Below are 27,771 nucleotides of genomic sequence, written 5' to 3'. Positions count from 1 at the left end.
GATCTGAAACTATCGGGCATTGGTGCTGTCCATATACACCAGAGGTATGCGTTGCTAACTAGCTGTTTGGTAACTTGCTGTCATCAAAGCTTGGAGTGGACAGACCGTTTTTTGACAGTGCAGATTATTCCCACCCGGTCGGCGTTGCTTATATATCTGTATAAAAAATGGAAAAACGGAAAAAATAAACGTATTCTTCTGCTGACGCTGAATTCGCTCTAACATCCGTGTTACAAATCCTGAACTTGGAGTTTGCTTGCTGTCTTGCTTTATAAGCAAAATGAGTTGGTTCAACACATCTCACCTGTCCAGCTTCGCTAAACAAGCTTTAACATCAGCTCAGAAGTCAATCGACCGAGTCCTGGACATCAAAGAGGAGGACCAGTGGGGTGGTACAACTGTAATGCCCCACGACGGTAAGTAATTTATGTAATATAGCGCAGTAACAGCTAATGTTGATGTATGTAAATGATATGCAAATGTAACATTAGAAGCTAAAGCTATCGAAAGACTTGACATAAATAATCTTTCTCAGCAGATGTCACATTACCTGGAAAGCTTTCATTAAGTGGAGGCTGGGGGCTGACACAGTGGGAAGCACCCGCCGAGGAAAAGACCATCACACCACCCCCTTCATCGGAAGCCATCACTACTCCCGTCACTCGTACTGTTGTGGATGAATCCGAAAATTTTTTCAGTGCCTTTTTGTCACCTGGAGATTCACAGGCTGTCACCAAAACTCAGGTTGTGTCTGTACCTCCTACTAAGTCTCAAAGGCGGCCTCAAGAGAAAGAAAAGCAAAGCAAAGAGGCTGTTGTCCAAAAAGATGTGGAGAGTCAAATGTCAATCGTGGTTGAGGGACCTCAATGTGGACCTGCTGATAAGATCCATGAGAGTCAGAAAGCTGCTGAGATCCAGGTGGTGGAGATCAAGCCCTCACCAGCAGATACTGTCCTCCTGCAGCCAGTTTCTCCTGTTTCCTCTTCCAGTGATCTTCCTTGTGACTCTGACAGTAAAGCAAGCAGTGTGAAAACAGATGCTGACTCAGTACTTTCTGTTGACTCAAAATCAGAGCAGTCACACACTTCAGTAGAACAACCAGGGAAGGATACCACAGATTCCCCTCAACCTAAGAGTGCTGCCCCTTCTGATCTGTCACCTCCCGTATCCACTAAGGAAGTACTCCTAGAGCATAAAGACTCAAAGACAGAGGATCGTCAGAATGATACACCCTCTCCTCCAGTTAGTGCTTTCTCCTCAGGAACCTCAACCACCAGTGACATTGAAGTGCTTGACCATGAGAGTGTGTTGAGCGAGAGCTCAGCCAGCTCTAGACAAGAAACCGGTGAAGGAAAGACTGGCCTTCACCTAATGCAGGGCTCCTTCCAGCTTCTCACTGCCTCCACATGTGGAGATTTTCCTCGACTTGAAGACTACCCAAAACTCACGGAGAGCTGCGGTTCCTCCTCAGATGCGTTTGAGCGTATTGATTCCTTTAGCGTGCAGTCACTGGATAGCCGGAGCGTCAGTGAGGTCAACTCAGATGACGAAATCCCTGGCAGTCGGACTCTAGCATCAGTCACTGCGGGTCCTGCCCCTTTAACAGTGCAACAAGCTGAATGTCAGAAGCAGGAAGGTGGAGAGGCAGCAAAGGAAGATGAAAAGGAAGAAGATAAAGAGGAGGGATTCACTGAAACAATGCGGGAGCAGTCGCTGGATGAGATGGAGGAAAGCGGACGAAGTGCGACACCTGTGAATAGCGAGCAGCCCGAAGACTTGACAGAGCAGGAGGCTAATCTCACACTGTCTGATGCCACCGCTGCAGCTGAAGAACAGATCACTCCACCAATCACTGTAGAAATGAAAAGTGCCTCAACTGTCCAGATACTGGAGCTTCAAAAGGTAACCAAATGCTATCTGCATCTGGTCCTGTCATTTGAAAAGATTGTTTATGCACATGCACATACTGCCAGATCTAGTTGAAAAAGTCCATATTGCTTCTAAAATCCATTGAATACAACCTGGTCACATTTAAAAATAATATATTTACAAAAAACATTTTTAGCACAACAACATTTTGCATAGTTTTTCTCCGTATGCAAGAAAGGAAGGAATTGCTTTGGTAGATTGTTATGTCACAGCATCATGACAGCTCGTGAACTGTACAGCGCTTGTTCTTCAACGCATTTAGCGTGACTTTAGGTACTTTGTTTTTTCTGTTTAAGATTATTTTAAAGCTGCTTTTTAATCAGCAATTTTATTAAATATTTGCTTAAGAAAGGACTAAATCGTTCACTTGGTATTAATAAAAAGTAGTCATGGATTCATTTTCAGTGAATTGAATAACAGTGCTTATAATCTAAATAATGTTTCTCTTTAGCCATAAATGTGTATTTACCTGACAAATCGGAATCTTTATCGATAAACTTTAAGAATTTCGCTTCTTGTTCAAACAGAACCAAATTACTTCTTTTGTGACATTTTTAGACTCTTCTGTATATACAGAGCATGTTGTGGTCACGTTATAGGTTATTGATGAACTATCGGGGCGCCTTGAGAAGAGAGAGTCTCAGCTGCTGGCAGTTAGCAAAGACAAGGCCAGACTGGAGGAGGAGTGTGACAATCTGAAAGAGTGAGTATGAGGCAGACACCTGGTTCACAAAGGAAGTGTAAACAATCTTGCCAGGAGTGCTGGCCTTCCTGATATGTAGGTGAGATGAAATGTCACCATCATAATGCCACTGTGCAAGCACTGAGCAAGCAAGGGGAGAATAAGTCAATCTGATTTAATGAAATGGATTTCTAAATTGGCATGACAGTACTGTAAGAGTCTGCTAAGAATTTCAAATCCTTTTTTTTAAATTAAGTGATTCTGAATTGTCATTGCTAATCTACTAGTATGGATTTTTAAAAAGCTGGCTTGGTCTTGAGGTTGTCTTTCACAATGAGCTTTTAAACTAATGAGGCCATTCATCCTCCAGTGAAGTGATAGGTCTGAAGGAGGAGAGCTCCACTGTTCAGTCCCTGAAGGAAGAGTTCACCCAGCGTATAGCAGAGGCAGAAAGGAAGGCTCAGCTGGCCTGCAAAGAGAGAGACATAGCTAAGAAGGTAATGCTAAGAGCTCTTAGTCTGTGACTTGTTAACTTATGATTAACAAAATAAATAAAGTTCTCCAAGGGCTGTGCTGACCTTTCATGTATTTCTCCTACCAAATATTACTTCTAGATGGACAATTAAAATTTTACATGTCCAAAATTTTTGTGGCAAAGATTTTATTTTATTCTTTGGGTGCTACAGGAGATAAAGGGTTTGCGAGAGGAGCTTTCCACAAGACTAAACGCCAGTGATACAATGGAGATCATCAAGGAGAAGGAGGAGCAGATCAGAGGTCTGCTGGAAGAGGGTAAGACTTGTTTACAGAACATGTTTTTCTTCACCGCAACCAACAGATGGCATAATCAACACTAGGTCACACAGTAGCTCTTACTTGTTACAGGTTAGGTTATTACTGATTACTTAGCATCACATGTCGGCTTTGTTAAAGTGTCTGAATAGGCTTTTATTTTTCTCACTTTTAGGTGAAAAGCTGTCCAAACAGCAGCTACAGCACAGCAACATCATCAAGAAACTGCGTGTGAAGGAGAAGGAGAGTGACACAAAGATCATCAAACAACAAAAGAAAATCAAGGATCAAGAGGAAGAGCTGAGACAGCTCCAGCAGGTAGGGATTTGGGATGTGTTCAGCACTACACTTGAATAAAAGTTTATACCCGACTGTTATTTAAAGCATTTTAGTTTTAAGGCAGTTTAGTTTAGTTTGAGTTTTTGTGTTTAATTTCACTTTCTTGGATCAACTTTTTTTGTTCTCTCTTCCTTCCCTCAACTTTAACTGATCACAGCAGATGGCTTCCAATTCTTCCTGTTAAGAGGGAGTTTTTTCTTTCCACTGTCGCCAAGTGCTTGTTCATATGGGGTTCATCTGATAGTCGCTATTATTTTAGGGTGTTTACCTTACAATATAAAGTGCCTTGAGGTTACTGTTGTGATTTGGGGGTTTATATATACAAGTAAATTTAATTTACAATAATTTTAAAGAAAATGTTATCATAATTTTTTAATTAAAAACAATAATATTAATATTATTAATAATTCTTTGTTTTCAGTGTTTAGTAGTTTAATCTTATGTTGGAAGAATCGAAAGGTACCTGGTAATTACAGTTTATAATTAAGCTGAACTTGCTCGTAATTGTGTTGGTTGGGAGCGTTTTTATTCTTCAGCTCTCATTTTATGGGAATTCATTTGGTTTTATTACAAGAGGGGTTTACTTTTATTGCCTGTTTTGGCATGTCCTTTCAGTAATGGTACTAGACGGGGCTTGTTTTGAAAATGAAAGTAATTCCAAAATGCTTTCACGCTCTCAACAGCTGTCACCTCCTTCGCCCTGTTTTAAATGAAAAAGCCCCCTGAATCATACTCTTGAGACTGTGGGAAATAAAAATGTCACTTTCCAAAATGATGACTAAATGCACACCTTAAGAACACTGTTACATTTGCTTACACTGTTAAACAATGCTGCGCATACTAGTTTTCTCAGTTTGTTATGGTAGTGTGAATTGTGGCTTCAACATGGTCACGTGTAACGCAGGGTATGTCAAGCCAAAGTCTTATACTTTGTTTTCTTGTGATCTCCTGCAAGAAAACAATGTTGTAAATCGGGGCATTTACTAGTCATTTATTACTGGTAAATGTAACATGATAAAGTCACTTTTTCTCAGGTTTTTTTTTTCTCAAACACATTTGTATCTCATTTGCCTATCCAGTGTAGACAATTATTGATATTCACTTCAACTATATTTAAAATGATCGTGGTTTACTGTTATGTGCAGGTTCTAGATGGAAAGGAGGAGGTGGAGAAACAGCACAGAGAGAACATCAAGAAGCTGAATGGTGTGGTGGAGCGCCAGGAGAAGGAGCTGAGCAGGCTGCAGTCAGACACTGAGGAGCTGCAGGAGAAAAACAGGAGCCTCGAGGCTGCTCTGGACAACTCTTATAAGTAAACAAACTAACCTCATAAGCTTGCTATTGTGGGTTGCTTTTTTTTTTTGGCTATGCTTACCATCTATCTACAACATGACGAATCCTTTGCAGATCCTAAACGTTCACTTTACTGGTAAAGATCTTCATATGTTAACCAGAGCTATTAGAGTGCACTCATCCATGTTGTTTTCTTTTTGCAAAGTTTTTTCTCTCCCTATGTTTCCCTTGATACTATTTCCTCATTGGCATATTTATACTGTGAAGATACAAATTTTGGCCAAAAGCCAAAAACTAATTTGTGTGAGTCAGGCTGATTAAATGTTTTACAACCTTGAGTTGAACTTTGATATATATTTTAAAACAGAACAAGCCATGTGGTTGTTTTTCCACATGCCTTTCATTTAAAGTGACAATTCATGGCCATGCTCGTTCCATGTACACTAAGGCATCTCATTATTATATTACCTTAGAGCCGGGACCTGATTGTAATATTTATGGAAAGTCACAGTGATGATGGTCTTTTTCAATATCTCTGTTAGGGAGCTAGCAGAACTACACAAGGTAAATGCCAGCAGAGCCAGTGAGGCTGAAGAGGTGGCTCTGAGCAGGGAGACGCAGGCTAGAGAACAGCTGAGTCTGGCTCTGGAGAAGGCTCAGGAGGAGGCCAAGATACAACAGGAAGCCCTAGCAAACCAGGTAACACTGGGCCACACACTAAATATATAAAACACATGTGATAAACATCAAATATAAGATACTGGTGCAATTTAAAAAAGGTTAACTCAACATTACAGTGTTGTCTAATGCTGTGTACAGGTGGCTGACCTGAGGCTGGCACTGCAGAGAGCAGAGCAACAGCAGGCCAGGAAAGAAGATTATTTGAGAGAGGAGATCAGTGAACTTCAACAGGTAACATACTATTTTCAACTAAATTATCTCAATAGACGAAAAATACATTTTGATAGAAGAAAATAATTTTACAACAATTTCGTGGTACATGTACAATGACAGTAAAGGGCTAATCTATACTCCCTTTTTATTTATTTATTTATTTTTTTTAAATATAGCAACAGGATTCTTTTTTTAATGCATGCCATCATTTCTTGTCTTCTGTCAGAGACTTCAGGATGCAGAAACTAGGAACCAGGAGCTCAGCCAGAGCGTTACCTCTGCCACGCGACCTTTACTGCGACAAATTGAGAACCTACAGGCCTCACTGGGTGGTCAAACGGCCTCGTGGGAAAAACTTGAGAAGAATATCTCTGACAGGCTTGGTGAGAGTTAGGGATTTAAGCTTGTACTCCATGTCTGTGTAAAACAAACACCAAATTACAGTATCGTAGAAAGCGGGGAATAAAAGCTTGATTTGTTTTTGCACCCCCTCTCAACAGCGGATGCCCAGGCGCAGCTAGCCATTGCTGTGGAGAAAGAGCGATCAGCAACAGAAGACCTGTTGTCCATTAAGTCCCAGTTAGCCTCTCTGGAATCCCAGAATTCCTTGCTTCGGCAGGAGAAAGCCAGGCTTCTGGCACAGCTGGATGCTGAGAAAAACAAGAGGGAGAAATTGGAAGATGAGAGCAGCAGGTAATAAATAAAAAAAAAAACAACCAAACAAACTGGAGTCTACAGGGTTAAGTGCTTGTGTAGATCATCCCCATCATCATGTATACCGCGTTTACTGTATGTGGCTTATGTGTGGTTAGTTTGTTTGATAATGATCAATTTTTGCAGTTTGGTTGCTGGTGGCTTTTCTTTGCTTTGCACAAAAAAAGTGTTAGTGTGACTGTCAAAAATGAGATTGTTCTCCACATTGTCAGAGAGGCTTTGTGTAGAACTTAGAGCCTGACTTTGAATTTCATTTGTCTTTTTTCGCTGTGGTTTTTCTTATTGGTTCCAAAAAAAAAAACTGCTTTGAAACATCAGTTAACAACACAAAGAGTTTGAGCAGCACAATGAAATGCTGCATTTATTGCATTCAGTTGCTCTGAATGAAATGAAATCTCTTTGGTTGTGGTTTTCTGTTGTGCCAATAGAAAAATATTCTGTGTCAAGATTAATGGTGAAAAACATCTTACAGTCTCTGCTAGGCTTTGGTTGTAGATTGCAGTTTGGTTTTGTTCTTTCATGTGTATGTGAAAAGAAATGAGTAGCTCGGGTCTTTCTCAGTGAGACAGAATGGGAAAACTGAGTCACAGTAGTCTCGCTTGTAATGCTAATCCTTCCTGGAGTGCTTTTGTTTTTCAACAAAGCCATTTGTGACTGTGAAGCTGAGGCCCCTCAACACCCACTCATGTGTCAGCACGTGGTTTCAGTGGCAGACTGTTTTCTTTGATGAGGAAAGCACAGGGTGTGGTGGGGCCAGTGGCGCAATGGATAACGCGTCTGACTACGGATCAGAAGATTCTAGGTTCGACTCCTGGCTGGCTCGTCACTGTTTTTGGTCTTTTAACAAAAAACAAGTTGTTGGAAATATAAATACATTAGATATAAACCTTTTTTTCTCCCTGAGGAGCCATGTATCTTCTCCTCGAGTAGAAAAGTAATCCTTTATATCACACAGTTAGGCTTTCATTTGTAGCATTTCACAGATGTATTGCACTGTTTTTATTGCAGTTTAATTTTTTTGGTGACTTCTTGCTCGTTTTATCAATGTAGGGATCATGTTGAATTGGAAAACCTGCGAGGAGAACACAATCGAATGTTAGAGGAAACAAAGAAAGAAAAGGTACCAAAAAAGCTATTTGCTACTTATGATGTTGTCCTGTATGAAAATGATTTCTCATGGGCATCTTTTTTTGCTCCTTCTACCAGTTACTGCTGACTAATCAGTTAGAGATGGAGAAGATGAAGGTAGAGCAAGAAAAGAAGAAATGCTATTTGGCACAGGAAGCACTCAAGGAAAAGGTTTGAGAGAATCTCTTATATGTTGTTTTTTTTCTTTTCTTTTCTGTTTTGACTTTTCTTCATTCAGTCATGACTTCATTATTTCAATTGTGTCCTATCAGGAGCGAAAGGCCACGGCACAATCAGCTGGAGAGGCCCCAGCATCATCTACACCCTCCCTGTCTCGCTCCAGCTCGATGAGTGGGGCAGACAATGGGCTGCACACCTCTGTTCTTTCACAGGTGCACTCTACTTTTCTCATAGAGGTAGTTAGGAATAACGATAAAAAAGGTTAATATCTGTAAACTGAAGATGAGTTTTTAAATGCTGTGATGTCCTTTTGTATATTATTTTTCTCCTTCTTCTTAATCCATCCACAGGATGACTCTTTAGACCATTCGCTGGGCACTATGACTATGTCCGTGTCGATGAGTGGGACCAACTTGTATGAGGCGGCCAGACTGTCTGGAGGCTCCAGCATCATAGAAAACCTCCAGTCTCAACTCAAACTGAGAGAAGGAGAGATAGCACAGCTGCAGGTAATGTCAAATTAAAATTTTAGTGATTAGGCTGTTACTTCTGCTATCAGCAAATGCACACAGTTATTTGTACTGCACCTCACCTTTTTTTCCTTTTCTTTTTCTCCCCTTTTTAGCTTGAGATCGCTAATCTGGAGAGGAGACGATCTGTGATGGCACAGGAGCTGGTTCGACTCACAAATCAAAACGATGAGATGGAGGAGAAGGTGAAAGAGATCCCCAAGTTGAAAGTTCAGCTGAAGGTACAAGGCTGTACAGTGCAGGGAATTAATGTTACACATTTTCCATGCTCCCAGATGTCAAAACTTGAATTGAATCATATTTCCTCTTGAGAGGGCTTATTGGCAGAGTGTCTTCTGATTATTGTGGCTGTGTATTTCAGGATCTGGAGCAGAGGCATAACACCATTCTGCAGATGTATGGAGAAAAGGCTGAAGAAGCAGAGGAACTGAGACTGGACCTTGAAGATGTAAAGAATATGTACAAAACCCAAATCGACGAATTGCTGAAGAACCAGAAATAAACCAGTTTCCTTTATGTGTTATTTTGGGGCACGAATCAGCTGACAATATTAACAATAAATGCATTCACAAGAAACAATTAGGCAGAACTTTTAAGTTGAATCACTGTGTAAGAAGGAAATTCATTCATATTTATGTTATTTTGTTTTAATTGATTATCATATACTTTATTTAAGTGTCAATATTGGAATTGTGCAAAGCATACAATGAATACAGAATCAGTATGTGAAGAATTGTCGACGTTGACTTGACTCGTCCATCTGGAATCTTAGGGAGTTTGCTTTCAAAATTTCTTGTGATTGAACCTTTGACATAGTATTGTATAGTTTAAATTGTATGAGCTGGTGAAGGTTTTTGCACTATATGAATTCATCCCACATTTCTTCATAATCAGAAGGGTTTAAGATATATATAAAATGCATTGTACAGAGAAATTTATGTATTGTTCTTAACACCTTACAGATCACAAAGTGTGGTGTAGGCTTGAGTAGTCTTTGAGTGAAATCCTGAAGATTGGATTTCAAACTTTATACATATGTAAATTAATATACATTTATTAGGGTAGTAAAAAGTAAGTTGGTTCTTTATTTAAATTGTTAAATCACACATTAGAAGATCGAATTTTCATCGCATTCAAACAAAACACTACATCTCAGTGCAACACAACAATAAATCTGTTCTGAACAATTATATGTGTCTCTCTCACTTTTTGGCAAGACTAAAACTTAAAAAAATGACTGATACAAATTACTAATGCCATATTGTAACACCTAGAATGTGAGATGATATTCTGAAACTGAGTGGTCTTAGTTACGTTTGAATAATATTCTGTAAGAGACAAAGCACACTAACAAGTTTGCATTAAATAATGTCGTTTTATTATTAAACTGAATGATGTATTTTGTAATAATGTGGAGTGTGGAGAGCGTTATAGTGCCGTTTACTATCAAAAAACTGTGGTGGACAGCGCCACCCTATGGCCGAATGTTCGTATTACATGCCGGTGTAAGGTTTCCGGTGTTATGGCGACCGCCGGTCACTGCATCGCTTCAATCTGGGGAAAGCAGACTGCATTCAGGTAAACTGTCTCTCATATAAACTTATAGCAATCTTTAATAGGCAACCACTGATAAGGGTCTCGTTTCTTTTAAAGGTTTTGTTTCTCGGAAAAGTAAAAACATTTTTTCTTGCCCCTTTTCTTGTACTGCCTCTTTAGTCTAGCTTAAAATTAACGTTAAGGGGGCTCCTTGTCTTTGTCAAGAACTTATAGGCTAGATGTTAGCCTCTGCATAGTATACTTCAGACACCGGTTAGCCTCAGTTCGTATTTTCCTTTTTTATCCGCAGACGAAGAAACGTTTAAGTAATGCGTTATAATCACAACAGCTCCTCAATCTCATCTCACGTGCCTGTTAGGTCACTATTGAGGGTCGCGACGTAGAGGTAAAGTTTAGTTAACTTGCTAATTGACCGGAAGCTAGCTAAAACTTAAGAATTAATTAAGCGCTCTAAAAACGAAGTTTTCATGCGCTCGGAGAGCTCCTGCACGTCAGAAACTCGAGGAAATGAAGCCAGAAGCCAGATTTCTCAAGGGCTTTTAAAAATACTCCTTTTACAGATTTAAAATATACCTAACCATAATCGTAATCGTAAAAAATAGATAAAATTCTTCGGTGACGTGTTTTAGACTTACTTGTGTTCCACAGGTATTACTGAGTTTGATCAATATGTGCCGAGCCGGTGCTTCGATGTAGCGCTCTTAATTTCATGTCTCCAGTTACATCAGTACCACCGCCTTAACGTCACACACATTTAACCTTTACCTAACTGTCTCAACGTTACCACCAGGAGAATATGTAATTAATGACCGATAACGTTAACCTTCACCACCTATTGTTACCGAATGTGCAGCATAAGGCAGTTTCCTCGTTTCCCTCCCTTCCTTTGAATGTGAAACTGTGTGGGAGCCATTTGTTATACAGCACAATGTGGTATCTACTTTAAGAAAGGTCACACTGTAATGTTCAATCATCAGTCAATGGTATTGGGACGAAGACTCCAGGCTGTGCAAGAACATGCATACTTTTAACAAAATAGCATTGATCATGTAAATTTGGCTGTTGTGTAAATACCAGGTACTGCACTGGCTACCTTCATATTAGGTCACAGTGAATAGTTCTCATTTGGCCCTGCAGCCTCAGTTGTGCTTGCTAACGGAAAAAGGTCACTAACACTAACAAAAAACAAAAAAACGTTTCCTTTTGTGAAGCTTAGATCTGCCCGGAGCTACACTCCCATGCACTTGCTTGTACCCACATGCTTGTATACTCCAGTGTTAAGTTTTACCCATTGCAAGTCTGAGTCTGTTTCTCTGCCTCTTGCCTTTTCACAGTGTGCGGTGAAGGGAAGCATCTATTTCGCATGTCTGTGTAATTCTGACTATGCTGCTCCTGGTAGCACTGAGCATAGTTTTTTCACCCTTTGTGGTAATCACTGAGACGCCTGGAAACCCACACCACAAACCACCAACACCACCTCTCAACTACAGCAGGATCTCCCTGCCACCAGAGCACGTACCCTATTTCCTGAACAACAACAAGAGGGTCGCCAAGCGATGCCGCCTGGACCCGCTCTGCCCTTTTAAAGTAAGATATGAACTTGGTTGGAGTTAATGTTTGTTCCTTTTTGTGCTTTACTTTCAGAATAAAAAAATATAACAGGTAACCTTGTTAACTTATGACTCACATGAAAATGGTTAATTAATTATTTTGCCTGTGAGTATAGGCATTATGCGAGCTATTTCCTTGTGATCCACACAGTAGCAATTTTGAAATACTGGATTTCTGTGCATTGGTTTGCTTATTAATAGATATTGCTTTTCTGAACCCAGAAAGAAGATACTTAACAGTTTATTTTACTTTGTCTGTGCTTCTTTACAAGAGAGAGACTGCTCTAAATAGCAGCAGCTGAATTAAAAGCTTGTTAAAATCTTATTTTGGTGAAACTGCAAACTTTCTACGTGGTTTTTGTAAGACTTAAGTGAATAAAGTTAATTCCGTTAATGCTTCAAAATAACTGCACAACTAAGTGCCTGGGGCCATTGCTTCTAGACAGACTTTGCATCAGCTTAGTTAGGTCATTAAATGGATTAGCAGATAATCCATCACCACTGCTGTGTCTTTCACATTGCATATTACATTCTGTTTCTAATGGATTTTCTAAAAGAAAGATAAGATTTAATGTAACTTTTCTTTATTTCTTTCTCTCTCACACCCTCTCTCTCCTACATACACACACAACACTGCTTATATTAATTTGTATTTTTACAGCAGGATGCACTCCAGGATCTGTCTTTTTGTTGGGGTTATGAGAAGAACTGTGATCCAGAGAAACGCTTCAGCTATCCTATGTGCACCAAAGCTGACTCTGGATGGTACTATCCCTCACATCATATTCAGTGAAATTACCAGAGTTATTGTCGTGATTTTTAAATTAAGAAATTTTGGATTTACTGAGTTGCAGTGTATGTAATTTTCCACAGTAAAAGTGGTTTCATGCAAAGTGTGCGTCATTGATGGTGTAATGGTTGTGCTTTTGCTGATTTGTCTGAATCTGTCAGGGCCCGTTCACTGGATGACGCCCAGGAACTTTTCTGGAAGCAGGCTGATTTCGGCTACGTCAAAGAGCGCCTCTCTGAGCTCAAAACACTCTGCAAGGCTACTCGGCCAGTAAGTCTGCTCATTTCCTTAGTTCCCACACGCCTTGTGAGTCAACAGGAAGAAACAACAGGTAGAAATAGACGCAGCATTCAACAGGAGTTCACAGACAATGAGTCTAAAATAATTTCAAGTTCAAAAGCAGTGGTATAGAGAGAACCTAGTAAAGAGACCACTCTCATGGCCTTTAAGGTCCACATTTTGCTGGTCACCTGAATACTAAATATTTATGAATTTGCATTTTTTTCCAAGGGGGACTCCTCATTAAAGTGTTGTAGTCACACTAGATTCTGCAAGGCTACAAATCTTTATCTGGACTTACGAAAGCCACGCAGAAGTCATGAGAGGTCAGTGCAATTGAAAATACAGTTTTTATTTTTATTTTTTTAAACATCAATGAGTATGCTTTGAAAGTCAACTGTGTTTATGCTGCAGGTACAAAGAGGACTTCATTCAGGCAGGAGAGATTGGTGGACACTGCAAACTCAACAAGGAAGCACTTGTTGGAGAGGGCGACCACAAAAGCCCCTTGCAGTCTTGGTGAGGCAAGACAGATACATTCACATGAATCATACACTTAGTTATCAAACTACAATGAATGGCTTCTGTTGAAATCTTGAGCTTGTGTTAATAATCTTCCGGAGCCACTGTTAACAAAAGAAAGCTGGATGTTTGTCCCACTGACTTCCTTGATTTACGAATATAAAACACAATGTCAAGTACTGAAACACATCCACAAATGATTTTTAATTTACCTTTCAGAGAGAGAAAAAAACTTTCAGTTGCAAACTGTACTCCCACATCACTGGTGAGAGTGCACTGTGTGATAGTTTTAGACTTTTGTTTTTATACAGACTATTACAAGACTGTTTAATTATTTTTTCACAGTTGATGCCAGAATTTTGCTGAATGGGTATCATTGTAATATACATCTCTATGCCTCTCTGCCTTTCACTATATGTGAAAGTCATTTTAATAATGGCTAATTACTTTGTGTCAGACCAGCAAAGGTTGGTCTGACACAAAGGTCAGCAAAGGTAGGTAAATACAAAATCAGCTCATTATTCCATAAATAAATTGCAATTTAATCTTGTTCAAACAGTTTGAGGAGGTGGCTCTACTTGTGACAAAATGTACATTTTTCCTGTCATAGCAGCTATGCAGTGTACACTACATAGCTGCTTCCCAAAGCCATGCTCAAGAGGAAATGTATAGCATAGTCAAATAGAAGTGAGAGCGTTTTGGGAAAGGTATTTGAGCAGGAGATTTAGATGGCGGAAATGTATTTGTAAGTGTGACTTTTGTCAAGCAGCTTGAGGGCCAGAGGTGCAATGGATAACGCATCTGACTATGGCTCAGAAGAGTCTAGGGCTATGTCCACACTAATGTGTTTTTGTTTGAAAACGCATCGTTTTCTCTCTGTTTTGGCCTCCCGTCCACACTGAGACGGCGTTTTCACTCATGGAAAACGCAGCGTTTTCAAAACGCTCTCGAAAGCGCGTACATTTGAAAACTGTGCTTTCGCGTCGCAGTGTGGACAGCAAAAACGCAAACTTTCTAAAATGATGACGCATGTTAGTCATATGATGCAGTCATGTGACCAATTAAACTAAGATAGGGGAGGGCATTATACAGCAGTTGTTTTGTTTGCTCTAAATTTTGACAGCCCTATTAAAGATTAATATCAGTCTGTACATGCTCCAGATAGCTTTTCTTCAAGTTCTTTAGCTCTTACTCGCTTTTGCAACTTTGTACTTTTGTGTTACTCGCAGCAACAACTCCACCTCATTAGTCCATTTAAAAAACTTGGTGTTTTTCCTCAACATTTTGCCGCGAAGTTTCAAAGAGCCAGAAAGTAAATAAGCAGCAGACAAAAATGAGGCAGGTCGAATCTTCTTGCGTTTCACGCATGCGCAGTACTGCAACGTAAGCGTTTTTGGCTGATTCAATGTGGACGCGCAACTCTGTGAAAACGACTGGACGCGGAGCGTTTTCAGACGAAAACACCATTTTCAATTCTATCCGGGCTAATGTGGACGTAGCCTAGGTTCGCCTCGTGGTTTTTGTTTGTGTAGTGAGAAAGGGAAAGATAAGAGCATGGCGTTCCCAGCTGCCTACCGACGGCTTGAGGACTGAAGCCAAAAGCCTTTCGATATTGTATGTAGCACAGTTGATCATGCAGATAAATTACCTCCTGTTTATTCAACTTAGGCAAACCACAGAGACTTGCTGTAGCTTCCAGACAAAATCTTTACCCACTTGTCTACATCCTTGGTGTGTGCGTCTCTTTAACTGGCCTTGGAGGACCCTCTCTGTCGCATGCCAATGTGTCTTGTGCACAGTAAGTAGATGAGCCTGCCTCTACTCCCTGGTCTTTGGCTATTTATGCAGTGTTAGACAGCATGAAAAGTATGACTGAATTCACTCCTCAGTGAATTCAATCACCTTTGAAGCGTTTTGTCATCTAGAAACGTTGCAAGTCTTTTTGGGCCCAGCTCCTCTTTTGGTTTTAAAACATGGTAGGTAAATAAATGTATCTCACCAGTTCGTTGAGCATCTGATTCTGTGGCTTTGGGAAGATTTTAGTAGCTTGGAGTCCTTAAACAGATGATGTCATTTGAAGACTTTAAGGAGTAATCCCAGCCTGTGTAGATCTGAGGCTAAATCTCAAGCGGTTCCTGTAGACTGCCATCTTACATGCCACCTGCTTATACTCACGTAGCAGCTTCAGGCAGTCCTTGCCAAAGGGAGGCAAAATGTCTGGATGGATGTTCAACCAACCGCGAAAGGAAATCCGACAAAGTTGATTGTGCTCACCTGGAAACTTGAAACACTACATCCAGATAAACGGAATCAACACTGTGGGATTTCCTTACCTGGATGTTTTGAGCCTGCATCAAGAGATTTTGCTGTCTGCAATATTTTGAAGGATTATCTTTGAATTTTGCCGGCGATCAAAGTGTGACCTGACCTCAACTGACCTTTCAGGGGCTGTCGTGGGGGGGCCAGTGGCGCAATGGATAACGCGTCTGACTACGGATCAGAAGATTCTAGGTTCGACTCCTGGCTGGCTCGCAGCGCATACTGTTTTTCGTGTTGGAATGGATGTGCTCTTAACTATTGTAAAAATTCGGTCAGAGAACAAACTTTGACCTCACCTGACCTTTTGATTTTCTTGGTGGGGGGCCAGTGGCGCAATGGATAACGCGTCTGACTACGGATCAGAAGATTCTCAGTTTGACTCCTGGCTGGCTCGCAGCGCATACTGTTTTTCGTGTTGGAATGGATGTGCTCTTAACTATTGTACAAATTTGGTCAGAGAACAAACTTTGACCTCACCTGACCTTTTGATTTTCTTGGCGGGGGGCCAGTGGCGCAATGGATAACGCGTCTGACTACGGATCAGAAGATTCTAGGTTTGACTCCTAGCTGGCTCGAACTGTCTGCTTGCTTTTGTGTGTATTGGGAGCGATGCTGTCAGTTTCGGAGGGTGAAAACCACCGAGGCACAGCGTTTTCAGACAGTGCATCTGAGCTCCCCTGATACTCCTAAAAACATTAGGGATCACTAAAGGTTTTCTTTTAGCCAGAGCTTGTTCCTCGTCTCGCTCAGTTCACCCGTAGCGTTCTTTGGGTACCTTCCAAGGTTGAACAAATATCCAGCTAGAATTATCACATTTACTCACAGCAGCCAATCTCATGGTGTTCCCTCTGTCTTATAGCGTCCTGATGACATCTAGGTCGTGCTAGGTTGTGGATGATGAGAGTCAAACCTTAAGTACTGTATGTGTTGGCTTACACTACGCAATGACTTTCAAATGTCCCCTATTACTGATGGCAATTTCCCAGTCTAAGAAAGCTAGCGTGTCATTTTTCATATCCTTCCTGGTGAACCTGATGTGTTTTTCCACCACCTTAATGTCATCTGTGATTGGTTTTACATCCCGAAATTTGACTTTCACCCAGGCGTCATCCACATATCTGAACCAGTGGTGTTCGAGGACAGGATGACTTAGCAGTCTTTTTTTCCCACTTCCTCCTTATAAGAGTTAGCCACAATGGGTTAAACTGGGGAATTCATGGTGCACCCACATTTCTGCTCGTGGCAATGGCTCCTGTATGTGAGTTATATGGATCGATGACAGAATTCCAAGAGCACATACACACACACACACACTCACACTTTGTTGGTGTTGAGGGTGGTCCTGTTGGTGAGGGTGGGGTCATCCTGTAAGCTCTTACGAACTAGCACCACTTCTTCAGTAGCTGTAAGACAACTGAAGAGAGTTCTACCCTTGTAAGTGACCGTAGTGTCATCTGCCTACATAACCATATGGCTGACCTTCTTCATGAAATCCATAGTGTTCTGAGCATGGCGTTTCCAGCTGCCTACCGACGGCTTGAGGACCGAAGCCAAAAGCCTTTCGATATTGTATGTAGCACAGTTGATCATGCAGACAATGGGTCTTTAAATTACCTCCTGTTTATACAACTTAGGCAAACCACAGAGACTTGCTGTAGCTTCCAAACAAAATCTTTACCCACTTGTCTACATCCTTGGTGTGTGCGTCTCTTTAACTGGCCTTGGAGGACCCTCTCTGTCGCATGCCAATGTGTCTTGTGCACAGTAAGTAGATGAGCCTGCCTCTACTCCCTGGTCTTAGGCTATTTATGCAGTGCTAGACAGCATGAAAAGTATGACTGAATTCACTCCTCAGTGAATTCAATCACCTTTGAAGCGTTTTGTCATCTAGAAACGTTGCAAGTCTTTTTGGGCCCAGCTCCTCTTTTGGTTTTAAAACATGGTAGGTAAATAAATGTATCTCACCAGTTCGTTGAGCATCTAATTCTGTGGCTTTGGGAAGATTTTAGTAGCTTGGAGTCCTTAAACAGATGATGTCATTTGAAGACTTTAAGGAGTAATCCCAGCCTGTGTAGATCTGAGGCTAAATCTCAAGCGGTTCCTGTAGACTGCCATCTTACATGCCACCTGCTTATACTCACGTAGCAGCTTCAGGCAGTCCTTGCCAAAGGGAGGCAAAATGTCTGGATGGATGTTCAACCAACCGCGTAAGGAAATCCGACAAAGTTGATTGTGCTCACCTGGAAACTTGAAACACTACATCCAGATAAACGGAATCAACACTGTGGGATTTCCTTACCTGGATGTTTTGAGCCTGCATCAAGAGATTTTGCTGTCTGCAATATTTTGAAGGATTATCTTTGAATTTTGCCGGCGATCAAAGTGTGACCTGACCTCAACTGACCTTTCAGGGGCTGTCGTGGGGGGGCCAGTGGCGCAATGGATAACGCGTCTGACTACGGATCAGAAGATTCTAGGTTCGACTCCTGGCTGGCTCGCAGCGCATACTGTTTTTCGTGTTGGAATGGATGTGCTCTTAACTATTGTAAAAATTCGGTCAGAGAACAAACTTTGACCTCACCTGACCTTTTGATTTTCTTGGTGGGGGGCCAGTGGCGCAATGGATAACGCGTCTGACTACGGATCAGAAGATTCTCAGTTTGACTCCTGGCTGGCTCGCAGCGCATACTGTTTTTCGTGTTGGAATGGATGTGCTCTTAACTATTGTACAAATTTGGTCAGAGAACAAACTTTGACCTCACCTGACCTTTTGATTTTCTTGGCGGGGGGCCAGTGGCGCAATGGATAACGCGTCTGACTACGGATCAGAAGATTCTAGGTTCGACTCCTAGCTGGCTCGAACTGTCTGCTTGCTTTTGTGTGTATTGGGAGCGATGCTGTCAGTTTCGGAGGGTGAAAACCACCGAGGCACAGCGTTTTCAGACAGTGCATCTGAGCTCCCCTGATACTCCTAAAAACATTAGGGATCACCAAAGGTTTTCTTTTAGCCAGAGCTTGTCCTTCGTCTCGCTCAGTTCACCCGTAGCGTTCTTTGGGTACCTTCCAAGGTTGAACAAATATCCAGCTAGAATTATCACATTTACTCACAGCAGCCAATCTCATGGTGTTCCCTCTGTCTTATAGCGTCCTGATGACATCTAGGTCGTGCTAGGTTGTGGATGATGAGAGTCAAACCTTAAGTACTGTATGTGTTGGCTTACACTACGCAATGACTTTCAAATGTCCCCTATTACTGATGGCAATTTCCCAGTCTAAGAAAGCTAGCGTGTCATTTTTCATATCCTTCCTGGTGAACCTGATGTGTTTTTCCACCACCTTAATGTCATCTGTGATTGGTTTTACATCCCGAAATTTGACTTTCACCCAGGCGTCATCCACATATCTGAACCAGTGGTGTTCGAGGACAGGATGACTTAGCAGTCTTTTTTTCCCACTTCCTCCTTATAAGAGTTAGCCACAATGGGTTAAACTGGGGAATTCATGGTGCACCCACATTTCTGCTCGTGGCAATGGCTCCTGTATGTGAGTTATATGGATCGATGACAGAATTCCAAGAGCACATACACACACACACACACTCACACTTTGTTGGTGTTGAGGGTGGTCCTGTTGGTGAGGGTGGGGTCATCCTGTAAGCTCTTACGAACTAGCACCACTTCTTCAGTAGCTGTAAGACAACTGAAGAGAGTTCTACCCTTGTAAGTGACCGTAGTGTCATCTGCCTACATAACCATATGGCTGACCTTCTTCATGAAATCCATAGTGTTCTGAGCATGGCGTTTCCAGCTGCCTACCGACGGCTTGAGGACCGAAGCCAAAAGCCTTTCGATATTGTATGTAGCACAGTTGATCATGCAGACAATGGGTCTTTAAATTACCTCCTGTTTATACAACTTAGGCAAACCACAGAGACTTGCTGTAGCTTCCAAACAAAATCTTTACCCACTTGTCTACATCCTTGGTGTGTGCGTCTCTTTAACTGGCCTTGGAGGACCCTCTCTGTCGCATGCCAATGTGTCTTGTGCACAGTAAGTAGATGAGCCTGCCTCTACTCCCTGGTCTTAGGCTATTTATGCAGTGCTAGACAGCATGAAAAGTATGACTGAATTCACTCCTCAGTGAATTCAATCACCTTTGAAGCGTTTTGTCATCTAGAAACGTTGCAAGTCTTTTTGGGCCCAGCTCCTCTTTTGGTTTTAAAACATGGTAGGTAAATAAATGTATCTCACCAGTTCGTTGAGCATCTGATTCTGTGGCTTTGGGAAGATTTTAGTAGCTTGGAGTCCTTAAACAGATGATGTCATTTGAAGACTTTAAGGAGTAATCCCAGCCTGTGTAGATCTGAGGCTAAATCTCAAGCGGTTCCTGTAGACTGCCATCTTACATGCCACCTGCTTATACTCACGTAGCAGCTTCAGGCAGTCCTTGCCAAAGGGAGGCAAAATGTCTGGATGGATGTTCAACCAACCGCGAAAGGAAATCCGACAAAGTTGATTGTGCTCACCTGGAAACTTGAAACACTACATCCAGATAAACGGAATCAACACTGTGGGATTTCCTTACCTGGATGTTTTGAGCCTGCATCAAGAGATTTTGCTGTCTGCAATATTTTGAAGGATTATCTTTGAATTTTGCCGGCGATCAAAGTGTGACCTGACCTCAACTGACCTTTCAAGGGCTGTCGTGGGGGGGCCAGTGGCGCAATGGATAACGCGTCTGACTACGGATCAGAAGATTCTCAGTTCGACTCCTGGCTGGCTCGCAGCGCATACTGTTTTTCGTGTTGGAATGGATGTGCTCTTAACTATTGTACAAATTTGGTCAGAGAACAAACTTTGACCTCACCTGACCTTTTGATTTTCTTGGCGGGGGGCCAGTGGCGCAATGGATAACGCGTCTGACTACGGATCAGAAGATTCTAGGTTCGACTCCTAGCTGGCTCGAACTGTCTGCTTGCTTTTGTGTGTATTGGGAGCGATGCTGTCAGTTTCGGAGGGTGAAAACCACCGAGGCACAGCGTTTTCAGACAGTGCATCTGAGCTCCCCTGATACTCCTAAAAACATTAGGGATCACCAAAGGTTTTCTTTTAGCCAGAGCTTGTCCTTCGTCTCGCTCAGTTCACCCGTAGCGTTCTTTGGGTACCTTCCAAGGTTGAACAAATATCCAGCTAGAATTATCACATTTACTCACAGCAGCCAATCTCATGGTGTTCCCTCTGTCTTATAGCGTCCTGATGACATCTAGGTCGTGCTAGGTTGTGGATGATGAGAGTCAAACCTTAAGTACTGTATGTGTTGGCTTACACTACGCAATGACTTTCAAATGTCCCCTATTACTGATGGCAATTTCCCAGTCTAAGAAAGCTAGCGTGTCATTTTTCATATCCTTCCTGGTGAACCTGATGTGTTTTTCCACCACCTTAATGTCATCTGTGATTGGTTTTACATCCCGAAATTTGACTTTCACCCAGGCGTCATCCACATATCTGAACCAGTGGTGTTCGAGGACAGGATGACTTAGCAGTCTTTTTTTCCCACTTCCTCCTTATAAGAGTTAGCCACAATGGGTTAAACTGGGGAATTCATGGTGCACCCACATTTCTGCTCGTGGCAATGGCTCCTGTATGTGAGTTATATGGATCGATGACAGAATTCCAAGAGCACATACACACACACACACACTCACACTTTGTTGGTGTTGAGGGTGGTCCTGTTGGTGAGGGTGGGGTCATCCTGTAAGCTCTTACGAACTAGCACCACTTCTTCAGTAGCTGTAAGACAACTGAAGAGAGTTCTACCCTTGTAAGTGACCGTAGTGTCATCTGCCTACATAACCATATGGCTGACCTTCTTCATGAAATCCATAGTGTTCTGAGCATGGCGTTTCCAGCTGCCTACCGACGGCTTGAGGACCGAAGCCAAAAGCCTTTCGATATTGTATGTAGCACAGTTGATCATGCAGACAATGGGTCTTTAAATTACCTCCTGTTTATACAACTTAGGCAAACCACAGAGACTTGCTGTAGCTTCCAAACAAAATCTTTACCCACTTGTCTACATCCTTGGTGTGTGCGTCTCTTTAACTGGCCTTGGAGGACCCTCTCTGTCGCATGCCAATGTGTCTTGTGCACAGTAAGTAGATGAGCCTGCCTCTACTCCCTGGTCTTAGGCTATTTATGCAGTGCTAGACAGCATGAAAAGTATGACTGAATTCACTCCTCAGTGAATTCAATCACCTTTGAAGCGTTTTGTCATCTAGAAACGTTGCAAGTCTTTTTGGGCCCAGCTCCTCTTTTGGTTTTAAAACATGGTAGGTAAATAAATGTATCTCACCAGTTCGTTGAGCATCTAATTCTGTGGCTTTGGGAAGATTTTAGTAGCTTGGAGTCCTTAAACAGATGATGTCATTTGAAGACTTTAAGGAGTAATCCCAGCCTGTGTAGATCTGAGGCTAAATCTCAAGCGGTTCCTGTAGACTGCCATCTTACATGCCACCTGCTTATACTCACGTAGCAGCTTCAGGCAGTCCTTGCCAAAGGGAGGCAAAATGTCTGGATGGATGTTCAACCAACCGCGTAAGGAAATCCGACAAAGTTGATTGTGCTCACCTGGAAACTTGAAACACTACATCCAGATAAACGGAATCAACACTGTGGGATTTCCTTACCTGGATGTTTTGAGCCTGCATCAAGAGATTTTGCTGTCTGCAATATTTTGAAGGATTATCTTTGAATTTTGCCGGCGATCAAAGTGTGACCTGACCTCAACTGACCTTTCAGGGGCTGTCGTGGGGGGGCCAGTGGCGCAATGGATAACGCGTCTGACTACGGATCAGAAGATTCTAGGTTCGACTCCTGGCTGGCTCGCAGCGCATACTGTTTTTCGTGTTGGAATGGATGTGCTCTTAACTATTGTAAAAATTCGGTCAGAGAACAAACTTTGACCTCACCTGACCTTTTGATTTTCTTGGTGGGGGGCCAGTGGCGCAATGGATAACGCGTCTGACTACGGATCAGAAGATTCTCAGTTTGACTCCTGGCTGGCTCGCAGCGCATACTGTTTTTCGTGTTGGAATGGATGTGCTCTTAACTATTGTACAAATTTGGTCAGAGAACAAACTTTGACCTCACCTGACCTTTTGATTTTCTTGGCGGGGGGCCAGTGGCGCAATGGATAACGCGTCTGACTACGGATCAGGAGATTCTAGGTTCGACTCCTAGCTGGCTCGAACTGTCTGCTTGCTTTTGTGTGTATTGGGAGCGATGCTGTCAGTTTCGGAGGGTGAAAACCACCGAGGCACAGCGTTTTCAGACAGTGCATCTGAGCTCCCCTGATACTCCTAAAAACATTAGGGATCACTAAAGGTTTTCTTTTAGCCAGAGCTTGTCCTTCGTCTCGCTCAGTTCACCCGTAGCGTTCTTTGGGTACCTTCCAAGGTTGAACAAATATCCAGCTAGAATTATCACATTTACTCACAGCAGCCAATCTCATGGTGTTCCCTCTGTCTTATAGCGTCCTGATGACATCTAGGTCGTGCTAGGTTGTGGATGATGAGAGTCAAACCTTAAGTACTGTATGTGTTGGCTTACACTACGCAATGACTTTCAAATGTCCCCTATTACTGATGGCAATTTCCCAGTCTAAGAAAGCTAGCGTGTCATTTTTCATATCCTTCCTGGTGAACCTGATGTGTTTTTCCACCACCTTAATGTCATCTGTGATTGGTTTTACATCCCGAAATTTGACTTTCACCCAGGCGTCATCCACATATCTGAACCAGTGGTGTTCGAGGACAGGATGACTTAGCAGTCTTTTTTTCCCACTTCCTCCTTATAAGAGCTAGCCACAATGGGTTAAACTGGGGAATTCATGGTGCACCCACATTTCTGCTCGTGGCAATGGCTCCTGTATGTGAGTTATATGGATCGATGACAGAATTCCAAGAGCACATACACACACACACACACTCACACTTTGTTGGTGTTGAGGGTGGTCCTGTTGGTGAGGGTGGGGTCATCCTGTAAGCTCTTACGAACTAGCACCACTTCTTCAGTAGCTGTAAGACAACTGAAGAGAGTTCTACCCTTGTAAGTGACCGTAGTGTCATCTGCCTACATAACCATATGGCTGACCTTCTTCATGAAATCCATAGTGTTCTGAGCATGGCGTTTCCAGCTGCCTACCGACGGCTTGAGGACCGAAGCCAAAAGCCTTTCGATATTGTATGTAGCACAGTTGATCATGCAGACAATGGGTCTTTAAATTACCTCCTGTTTATACAACTTAGGCAAACCACAGAGACTTGCTGTAGCTTCCAAACAAAATCTTTACCCACTTGTCTACATCCTTGGTGTGTGCGTCTCTTTAACTGGCCTTGGAGGACCCTCTCTGTCGCATGCCAATGTGTCTTGTGCACAGTAAGTAGATGAGCCTGCCTCTACTCCCTGGTCTTAGGCTATTTATGCAGTGCTAGACAGCATGAAAAGTATGACTGAATTCACTCCTCAGTGAATTCAATCACCTTTGAAGCGTTTTGTCATCTAGAAACGTTGCAAGTCTTTTTGGGCCCAGCTCCTCTTTTGGTTTTAAAACATGGTAGGTAAATAAATGTATCTCACCAGTTCGTTGAGCATCTAATTCTGTGGCTTTGGGAAGATTTTAGTAGCTTGGAGTCCTTAAACAGATGATGTCATTTGAAGACTTTAAGGAGTAATCCCAGCCTGTGTAGATCTGAGGCTAAATCTCAAGCGGTTCCTGTAGACTGCCATCTTACATGCCACCTGCTTATACTCACGTAGCAGCTTCAGGCAGTCCTTGCCAAAGGGAGGCAAAATGTCTGGATGGATGTTCAACCAACCGCGTAAGGAAATCCGACAAAGTTGATTGTGCTCACCTGGAAACTTGAAACACTACATCCAGATAAACGGAATCAACACTGTGGGATTTCCTTACCTGGATGTTTTGAGCCTGCATCAAGAGATTTTGCTGTCTGCAATATTTTGAAGGATTATCTTTGAATTTTGCCGGCGATCAAAGTGTGACCTGACCTCAACTGACCTTTCAGGGGCTGTCGTGGGGGGGCCAGTGGCGCAATGGATAACGCGTCTGACTACGGATCAGAAGATTCTAGGTTCGACTCCTGGCTGGCTCGCAGCGCATACTGTTTTTCGTGTTGGAATGGATGTGCTCTTAACTATTGTAAAAATTCGGTCAGAGAACAAACTTTGACCTCACCTGACCTTTTGATTTTCTTGGTGGGGGGCCAGTGGCGCAATGGATAACGCGTCTGACTACGGATCAGAAGATTCTCAGTTTGACTCCTGGCTGGCTCGCAGCGCATACTGTTTTTCGTGTTGGAATGGATGTGCTCTTAACTATTGTACAAATTTGGTCAGAGAACAAACTTTGACCTCACCTGACCTTTTGATTTTCTTGGCGGGGGGCCAGTGGCGCAATGGATAACGCGTCTGACTACGGATCAGGAGATTCTAGGTTCGACTCCTAGCTGGCTCGAACTGTCTGCTTGCTTTTGTGTGTATTGGGAGCGATGCTGTCAGTTTCGGAGGGTGAAAACCACCGAGGCACAGCGTTTTCAGACAGTGCATCTGAGCTCCCCTGATACTCCTAAAAACATTAGGGATCACTAAAGGTTTTCTTTTAGCCAGAGCTTGTCCTTCGTCTCGCTCAGTTCACCCGTAGCGTTCTTTGGGTACCTTCCAAGGTTGAACAAATATCCAGCTAGAATTATCACATTTACTCACAGCAGCCAATCTCATGGTGTTCCCTCTGTCTTATAGCGTCCTGATGACATCTAGGTCGTGCTAGGTTGTGGATGATGAGAGTCAAACCTTAAGTACTGTATGTGTTGGCTTACACTACGCAATGACTTTCAAATGTCCCCTATTACTGATGGCAATTTCCCAGTCTAAGAAAGCTAGCGTGTCATTTTTCATATCCTTCCTGGTGAACCTGATGTGTTTTTCCACCACCTTAATGTCATCTGTGATTGGTTTTACATCCCGAAATTTGACTTTCACCCAGGCGTCATCCACATATCTGAACCAGTGGTGTTCGAGGACAGGATGACTTAGCAGTCTTTTTTTCCCACTTCCTCCTTATAAGAGCTAGCCACAATGGGTTAAACTGGGGAATTCATGGTGCACCCACATTTCTGCTCGTGGCAATGGCTCCTGTATGTGAGTTATATGGATCGATGACAGAATTCCAAGAGCACATACACACACACACACACTCACACTTTGTTGGTGTTGAGGGTGGTCCTGTTGGTGAGGGTGGGGTCATCCTGTAAGCTCTTACGAACTAGCACCACTTCTTCAGTAGCTGTAAGACAACTGAAGAGAGTTCTACCCTTGTAAGTGACCGTAGTGTCATCTGCCTACATAACCATATGGCTGACCTTCTTCATGAAATCCATAGTGTTCTGAGCATGGCGTTTCCAGCTGCCTACCGACGGCTTGAGGACCGAAGCCAAAAGCCTTTCGATATTGTATGTAGCACAGTTGATCATGCAGACAATGGGTCTTTAAATTACCTCCTGTTTATACAACTTAGGCAAACCACAGAGACTTGCTGTAGCTTCCAAACAAAATCTTTACCCACTTGTCTACATCCTTGGTGTGTGCGTCTCTTTAACTGGCCTTGGAGGACCCTCTCTGTCGCATGCCAATGTGTCTTGTGCACAGTAAGTAGATGAGCCTGCCTCTACTCCCTGGTCTTAGGCTATTTATGCAGTGCTAGACAGCATGAAAAGTATGACTGAATTCACTCCTCAGTGAATTCAATCACCTTTGAAGCGTTTTGTCATCTAGAAACGTTGCAAGTCTTTTTGGGCCCAGCTCCTCTTTTGGTTTTAAAACATGGTAGGTAAATAAATGTATCTCACCAGTTCGTTGAGCATCTAATTCTGTGGCTTTGGGAAGATTTTAGTAGCTTGGAGTCCTTAAACAGATGATGTCATTTGAAGACTTTAAGGAGTAATCCCAGCCTGTGTAGATCTGAGGCTAAATCTCAAGCGGTTCCTGTAGACTGCCATCTTACATGCCACCTGCTTATACTCACGTAGCAGCTTCAGGCAGTCCTTGCCAAAGGGAGGCAAAATGTCTGGATGGATGTTCAACCAACCGCGTAAGGAAATCCGACAAAGTTGATTGTGCTCACCTGGAAACTTGAAACACTACATCCAGATAAACGGAATCAACACTGTGGGATTTCCTTACCTGGATGTTTTGAGCCTGCATCAAGAGATTTTGCTGTCTGCAATATTTTGAAGGATTATCTTTGAATTTTGCCGGCGATCAAAGTGTGACCTGACCTCAACTGACCTTTCAGGGGCTGTCGTGGGGGGGCCAGTGGCGCAATGGATAACGCGTCTGACTACGGATCAGAAGATTCTAGGTTCGACTCCTGGCTGGCTCGCAGCGCATACTGTTTTTCGTGTTGGAATGGATGTGCTCTTAACTATTGTAAAAATTCGGTCAGAGAACAAACTTTGACCTCACCTGACCTTTTGATTTTCTTGGTGGGGGGCCAGTGGCGCAATGGATAACGCGTCTGACTACGGATCAGAAGATTCTCAGTTTGACTCCTGGCTGGCTCGCAGCGCATACTGTTTTTCGTGTTGGAATGGATGTGCTCTTAACTATTGTACAAATTTGGTCAGAGAACAAACTTTGACCTCACCTGACCTTTTGATTTTCTTGGCGGGGGGCCAGTGGCGCAATGGATAACGCGTCTGACTACGGATCAGGAGATTCTAGGTTCGACTCCTAGCTGGCTCGAACTGTCTGCTTGCTTTTGTGTGTATTGGGAGCGATGCTGTCAGTTTCGGAGGGTGAAAACCACCGAGGCACAGCGTTTTCAGACAGTGCATCTGAGCTCCCCTGATACTCCTAAAAACATTAGGGATCACTAAAGGTTTTCTTTTAGCCAGAGCTTGTCCTTCGTCTCGCTCAGTTCACCCGTAGCGTTCTTTGGGTACCTTCCAAGGTTGAACAAATATCCAGCTAGAATTATCACATTTACTCACAGCAGCCAATCTCATGGTGTTCCCTCTGTCTTATAGCGTCCTGATGACATCTAGGTCGTGCTAGGTTGTGGATGATGAGAGTCAAACCTTAAGTACTGTATGTGTTGGCTTACACTACGCAATGACTTTCAAATGTCCCCTATTAC

General features: G+C 42.6%; 2 protein-coding genes and 12 non-coding genes across 15 annotated transcripts; all 14 read left to right on the top strand.

Annotated features, from left to right (window-relative positions):
* The first annotated feature begins 6 nt into the window (after positions 1-6).
* On the top strand, positions 7-9,798 carry LOC134623206 (TATA element modulatory factor-like). 2 transcript variants are annotated; one of them, XM_063468399.1, is made up of 17 exons: positions 7-416; positions 539-1,902; positions 2,529-2,632; positions 2,982-3,108; positions 3,298-3,403; positions 3,579-3,721; positions 4,888-5,054; positions 5,578-5,734; positions 5,855-5,947; positions 6,156-6,312; positions 6,430-6,622; positions 7,694-7,763; positions 7,850-7,942; positions 8,044-8,163; positions 8,302-8,460; positions 8,577-8,702; positions 8,843-9,798. In XM_063468399.1, exons 1-17 carry the CDS (start codon positions 281-283, stop codon positions 8,981-8,983), a joined length of 3,456 nt encoding a protein of 1,151 aa, XP_063324469.1. In that variant the 5' UTR covers positions 7-280; the 3' UTR covers positions 8,984-9,798. The 2 variants fall into 2 exon arrangements, with proteins under 2 accessions (XP_063324469.1, XP_063324468.1); XM_063468398.1 differs by having other exon boundaries at positions 536-1,902.
* trnar-acg (transfer RNA arginine (anticodon ACG)) lies at positions 7,394-7,466 on the top strand. Its single transcript has one exon. It is a non-coding gene; the product is annotated as a tRNA-Arg (tRNA).
* A 183-nt stretch (positions 9,799-9,981) lies between the features above and the next one.
* LOC134623205 (EGF domain-specific O-linked N-acetylglucosamine transferase-like) lies at positions 9,982-15,037 on the top strand (the record flags this gene model as incomplete). Its single annotated transcript, XM_063468397.1, has 7 exons — positions 9,982-10,059; positions 11,373-11,625; positions 12,313-12,413; positions 12,600-12,708; positions 12,949-13,043; positions 13,132-13,236; positions 14,908-15,037. Coding segments are annotated over exons 2-7 (744 nt in total), but the record flags the coding sequence as incomplete, so codon positions are not given.
* Positions 15,038-15,698: 661 nt separating this feature from the next.
* trnar-acg (transfer RNA arginine (anticodon ACG)) lies at positions 15,699-15,771 on the top strand. The gene has a single exon. It is a non-coding gene; the product is annotated as a tRNA-Arg (tRNA).
* A 289-nt stretch (positions 15,772-16,060) lies between these two features.
* On the top strand, positions 16,061-16,133 carry trnar-acg (transfer RNA arginine (anticodon ACG)). Its single transcript has one exon. It is a non-coding gene; the product is annotated as a tRNA-Arg (tRNA).
* A 1,850-nt stretch (positions 16,134-17,983) lies between these two features.
* Positions 17,984-18,056, top strand: trnar-acg (transfer RNA arginine (anticodon ACG)). Its single transcript has one exon. It is a non-coding gene; the product is annotated as a tRNA-Arg (tRNA).
* A 289-nt stretch (positions 18,057-18,345) lies between these two features.
* trnar-acg (transfer RNA arginine (anticodon ACG)) lies at positions 18,346-18,418 on the top strand. The gene has a single exon. It is a non-coding gene; the product is annotated as a tRNA-Arg (tRNA).
* A 2,031-nt stretch (positions 18,419-20,449) lies between these two features.
* On the top strand, positions 20,450-20,522 carry trnar-acg (transfer RNA arginine (anticodon ACG)). Its single transcript has one exon. It is a non-coding gene; the product is annotated as a tRNA-Arg (tRNA).
* Positions 20,523-22,372: 1,850 nt separating this feature from the next.
* Positions 22,373-22,445, top strand: trnar-acg (transfer RNA arginine (anticodon ACG)). Its single transcript has one exon. It is a non-coding gene; the product is annotated as a tRNA-Arg (tRNA).
* A 289-nt stretch (positions 22,446-22,734) lies between these two features.
* On the top strand, positions 22,735-22,807 carry trnar-acg (transfer RNA arginine (anticodon ACG)). Its single transcript has one exon. It is a non-coding gene; the product is annotated as a tRNA-Arg (tRNA).
* Positions 22,808-24,657: 1,850 nt separating this feature from the next.
* Positions 24,658-24,730, top strand: trnar-acg (transfer RNA arginine (anticodon ACG)). The gene has a single exon. It is a non-coding gene; the product is annotated as a tRNA-Arg (tRNA).
* Positions 24,731-25,019: 289 nt separating this feature from the next.
* Positions 25,020-25,092, top strand: trnar-acg (transfer RNA arginine (anticodon ACG)). The gene has a single exon. It is a non-coding gene; the product is annotated as a tRNA-Arg (tRNA).
* A 1,850-nt stretch (positions 25,093-26,942) lies between these two features.
* Positions 26,943-27,015, top strand: trnar-acg (transfer RNA arginine (anticodon ACG)). Its single transcript has one exon. It is a non-coding gene; the product is annotated as a tRNA-Arg (tRNA).
* Positions 27,016-27,304: 289 nt separating this feature from the next.
* trnar-acg (transfer RNA arginine (anticodon ACG)) lies at positions 27,305-27,377 on the top strand. Its single transcript has one exon. It is a non-coding gene; the product is annotated as a tRNA-Arg (tRNA).
* Positions 27,378-27,771: the final 394 nt, after the last annotated feature.

This window comes from Pelmatolapia mariae, unplaced genomic scaffold, assembly GCF_036321145.2.
Source record: "Pelmatolapia mariae isolate MD_Pm_ZW unplaced genomic scaffold, Pm_UMD_F_2 NODE_ptg000475l+_length_27771_cov_1, whole genome shotgun sequence".
Lineage (NCBI taxonomy): Eukaryota > Metazoa > Chordata > Actinopteri > Cichliformes > Cichlidae > Pelmatolapia > Pelmatolapia mariae.
The sequence above is the reverse complement of the archived record's forward strand: the minus strand, read 5'-3'. Positions and strand labels throughout refer to the sequence as shown.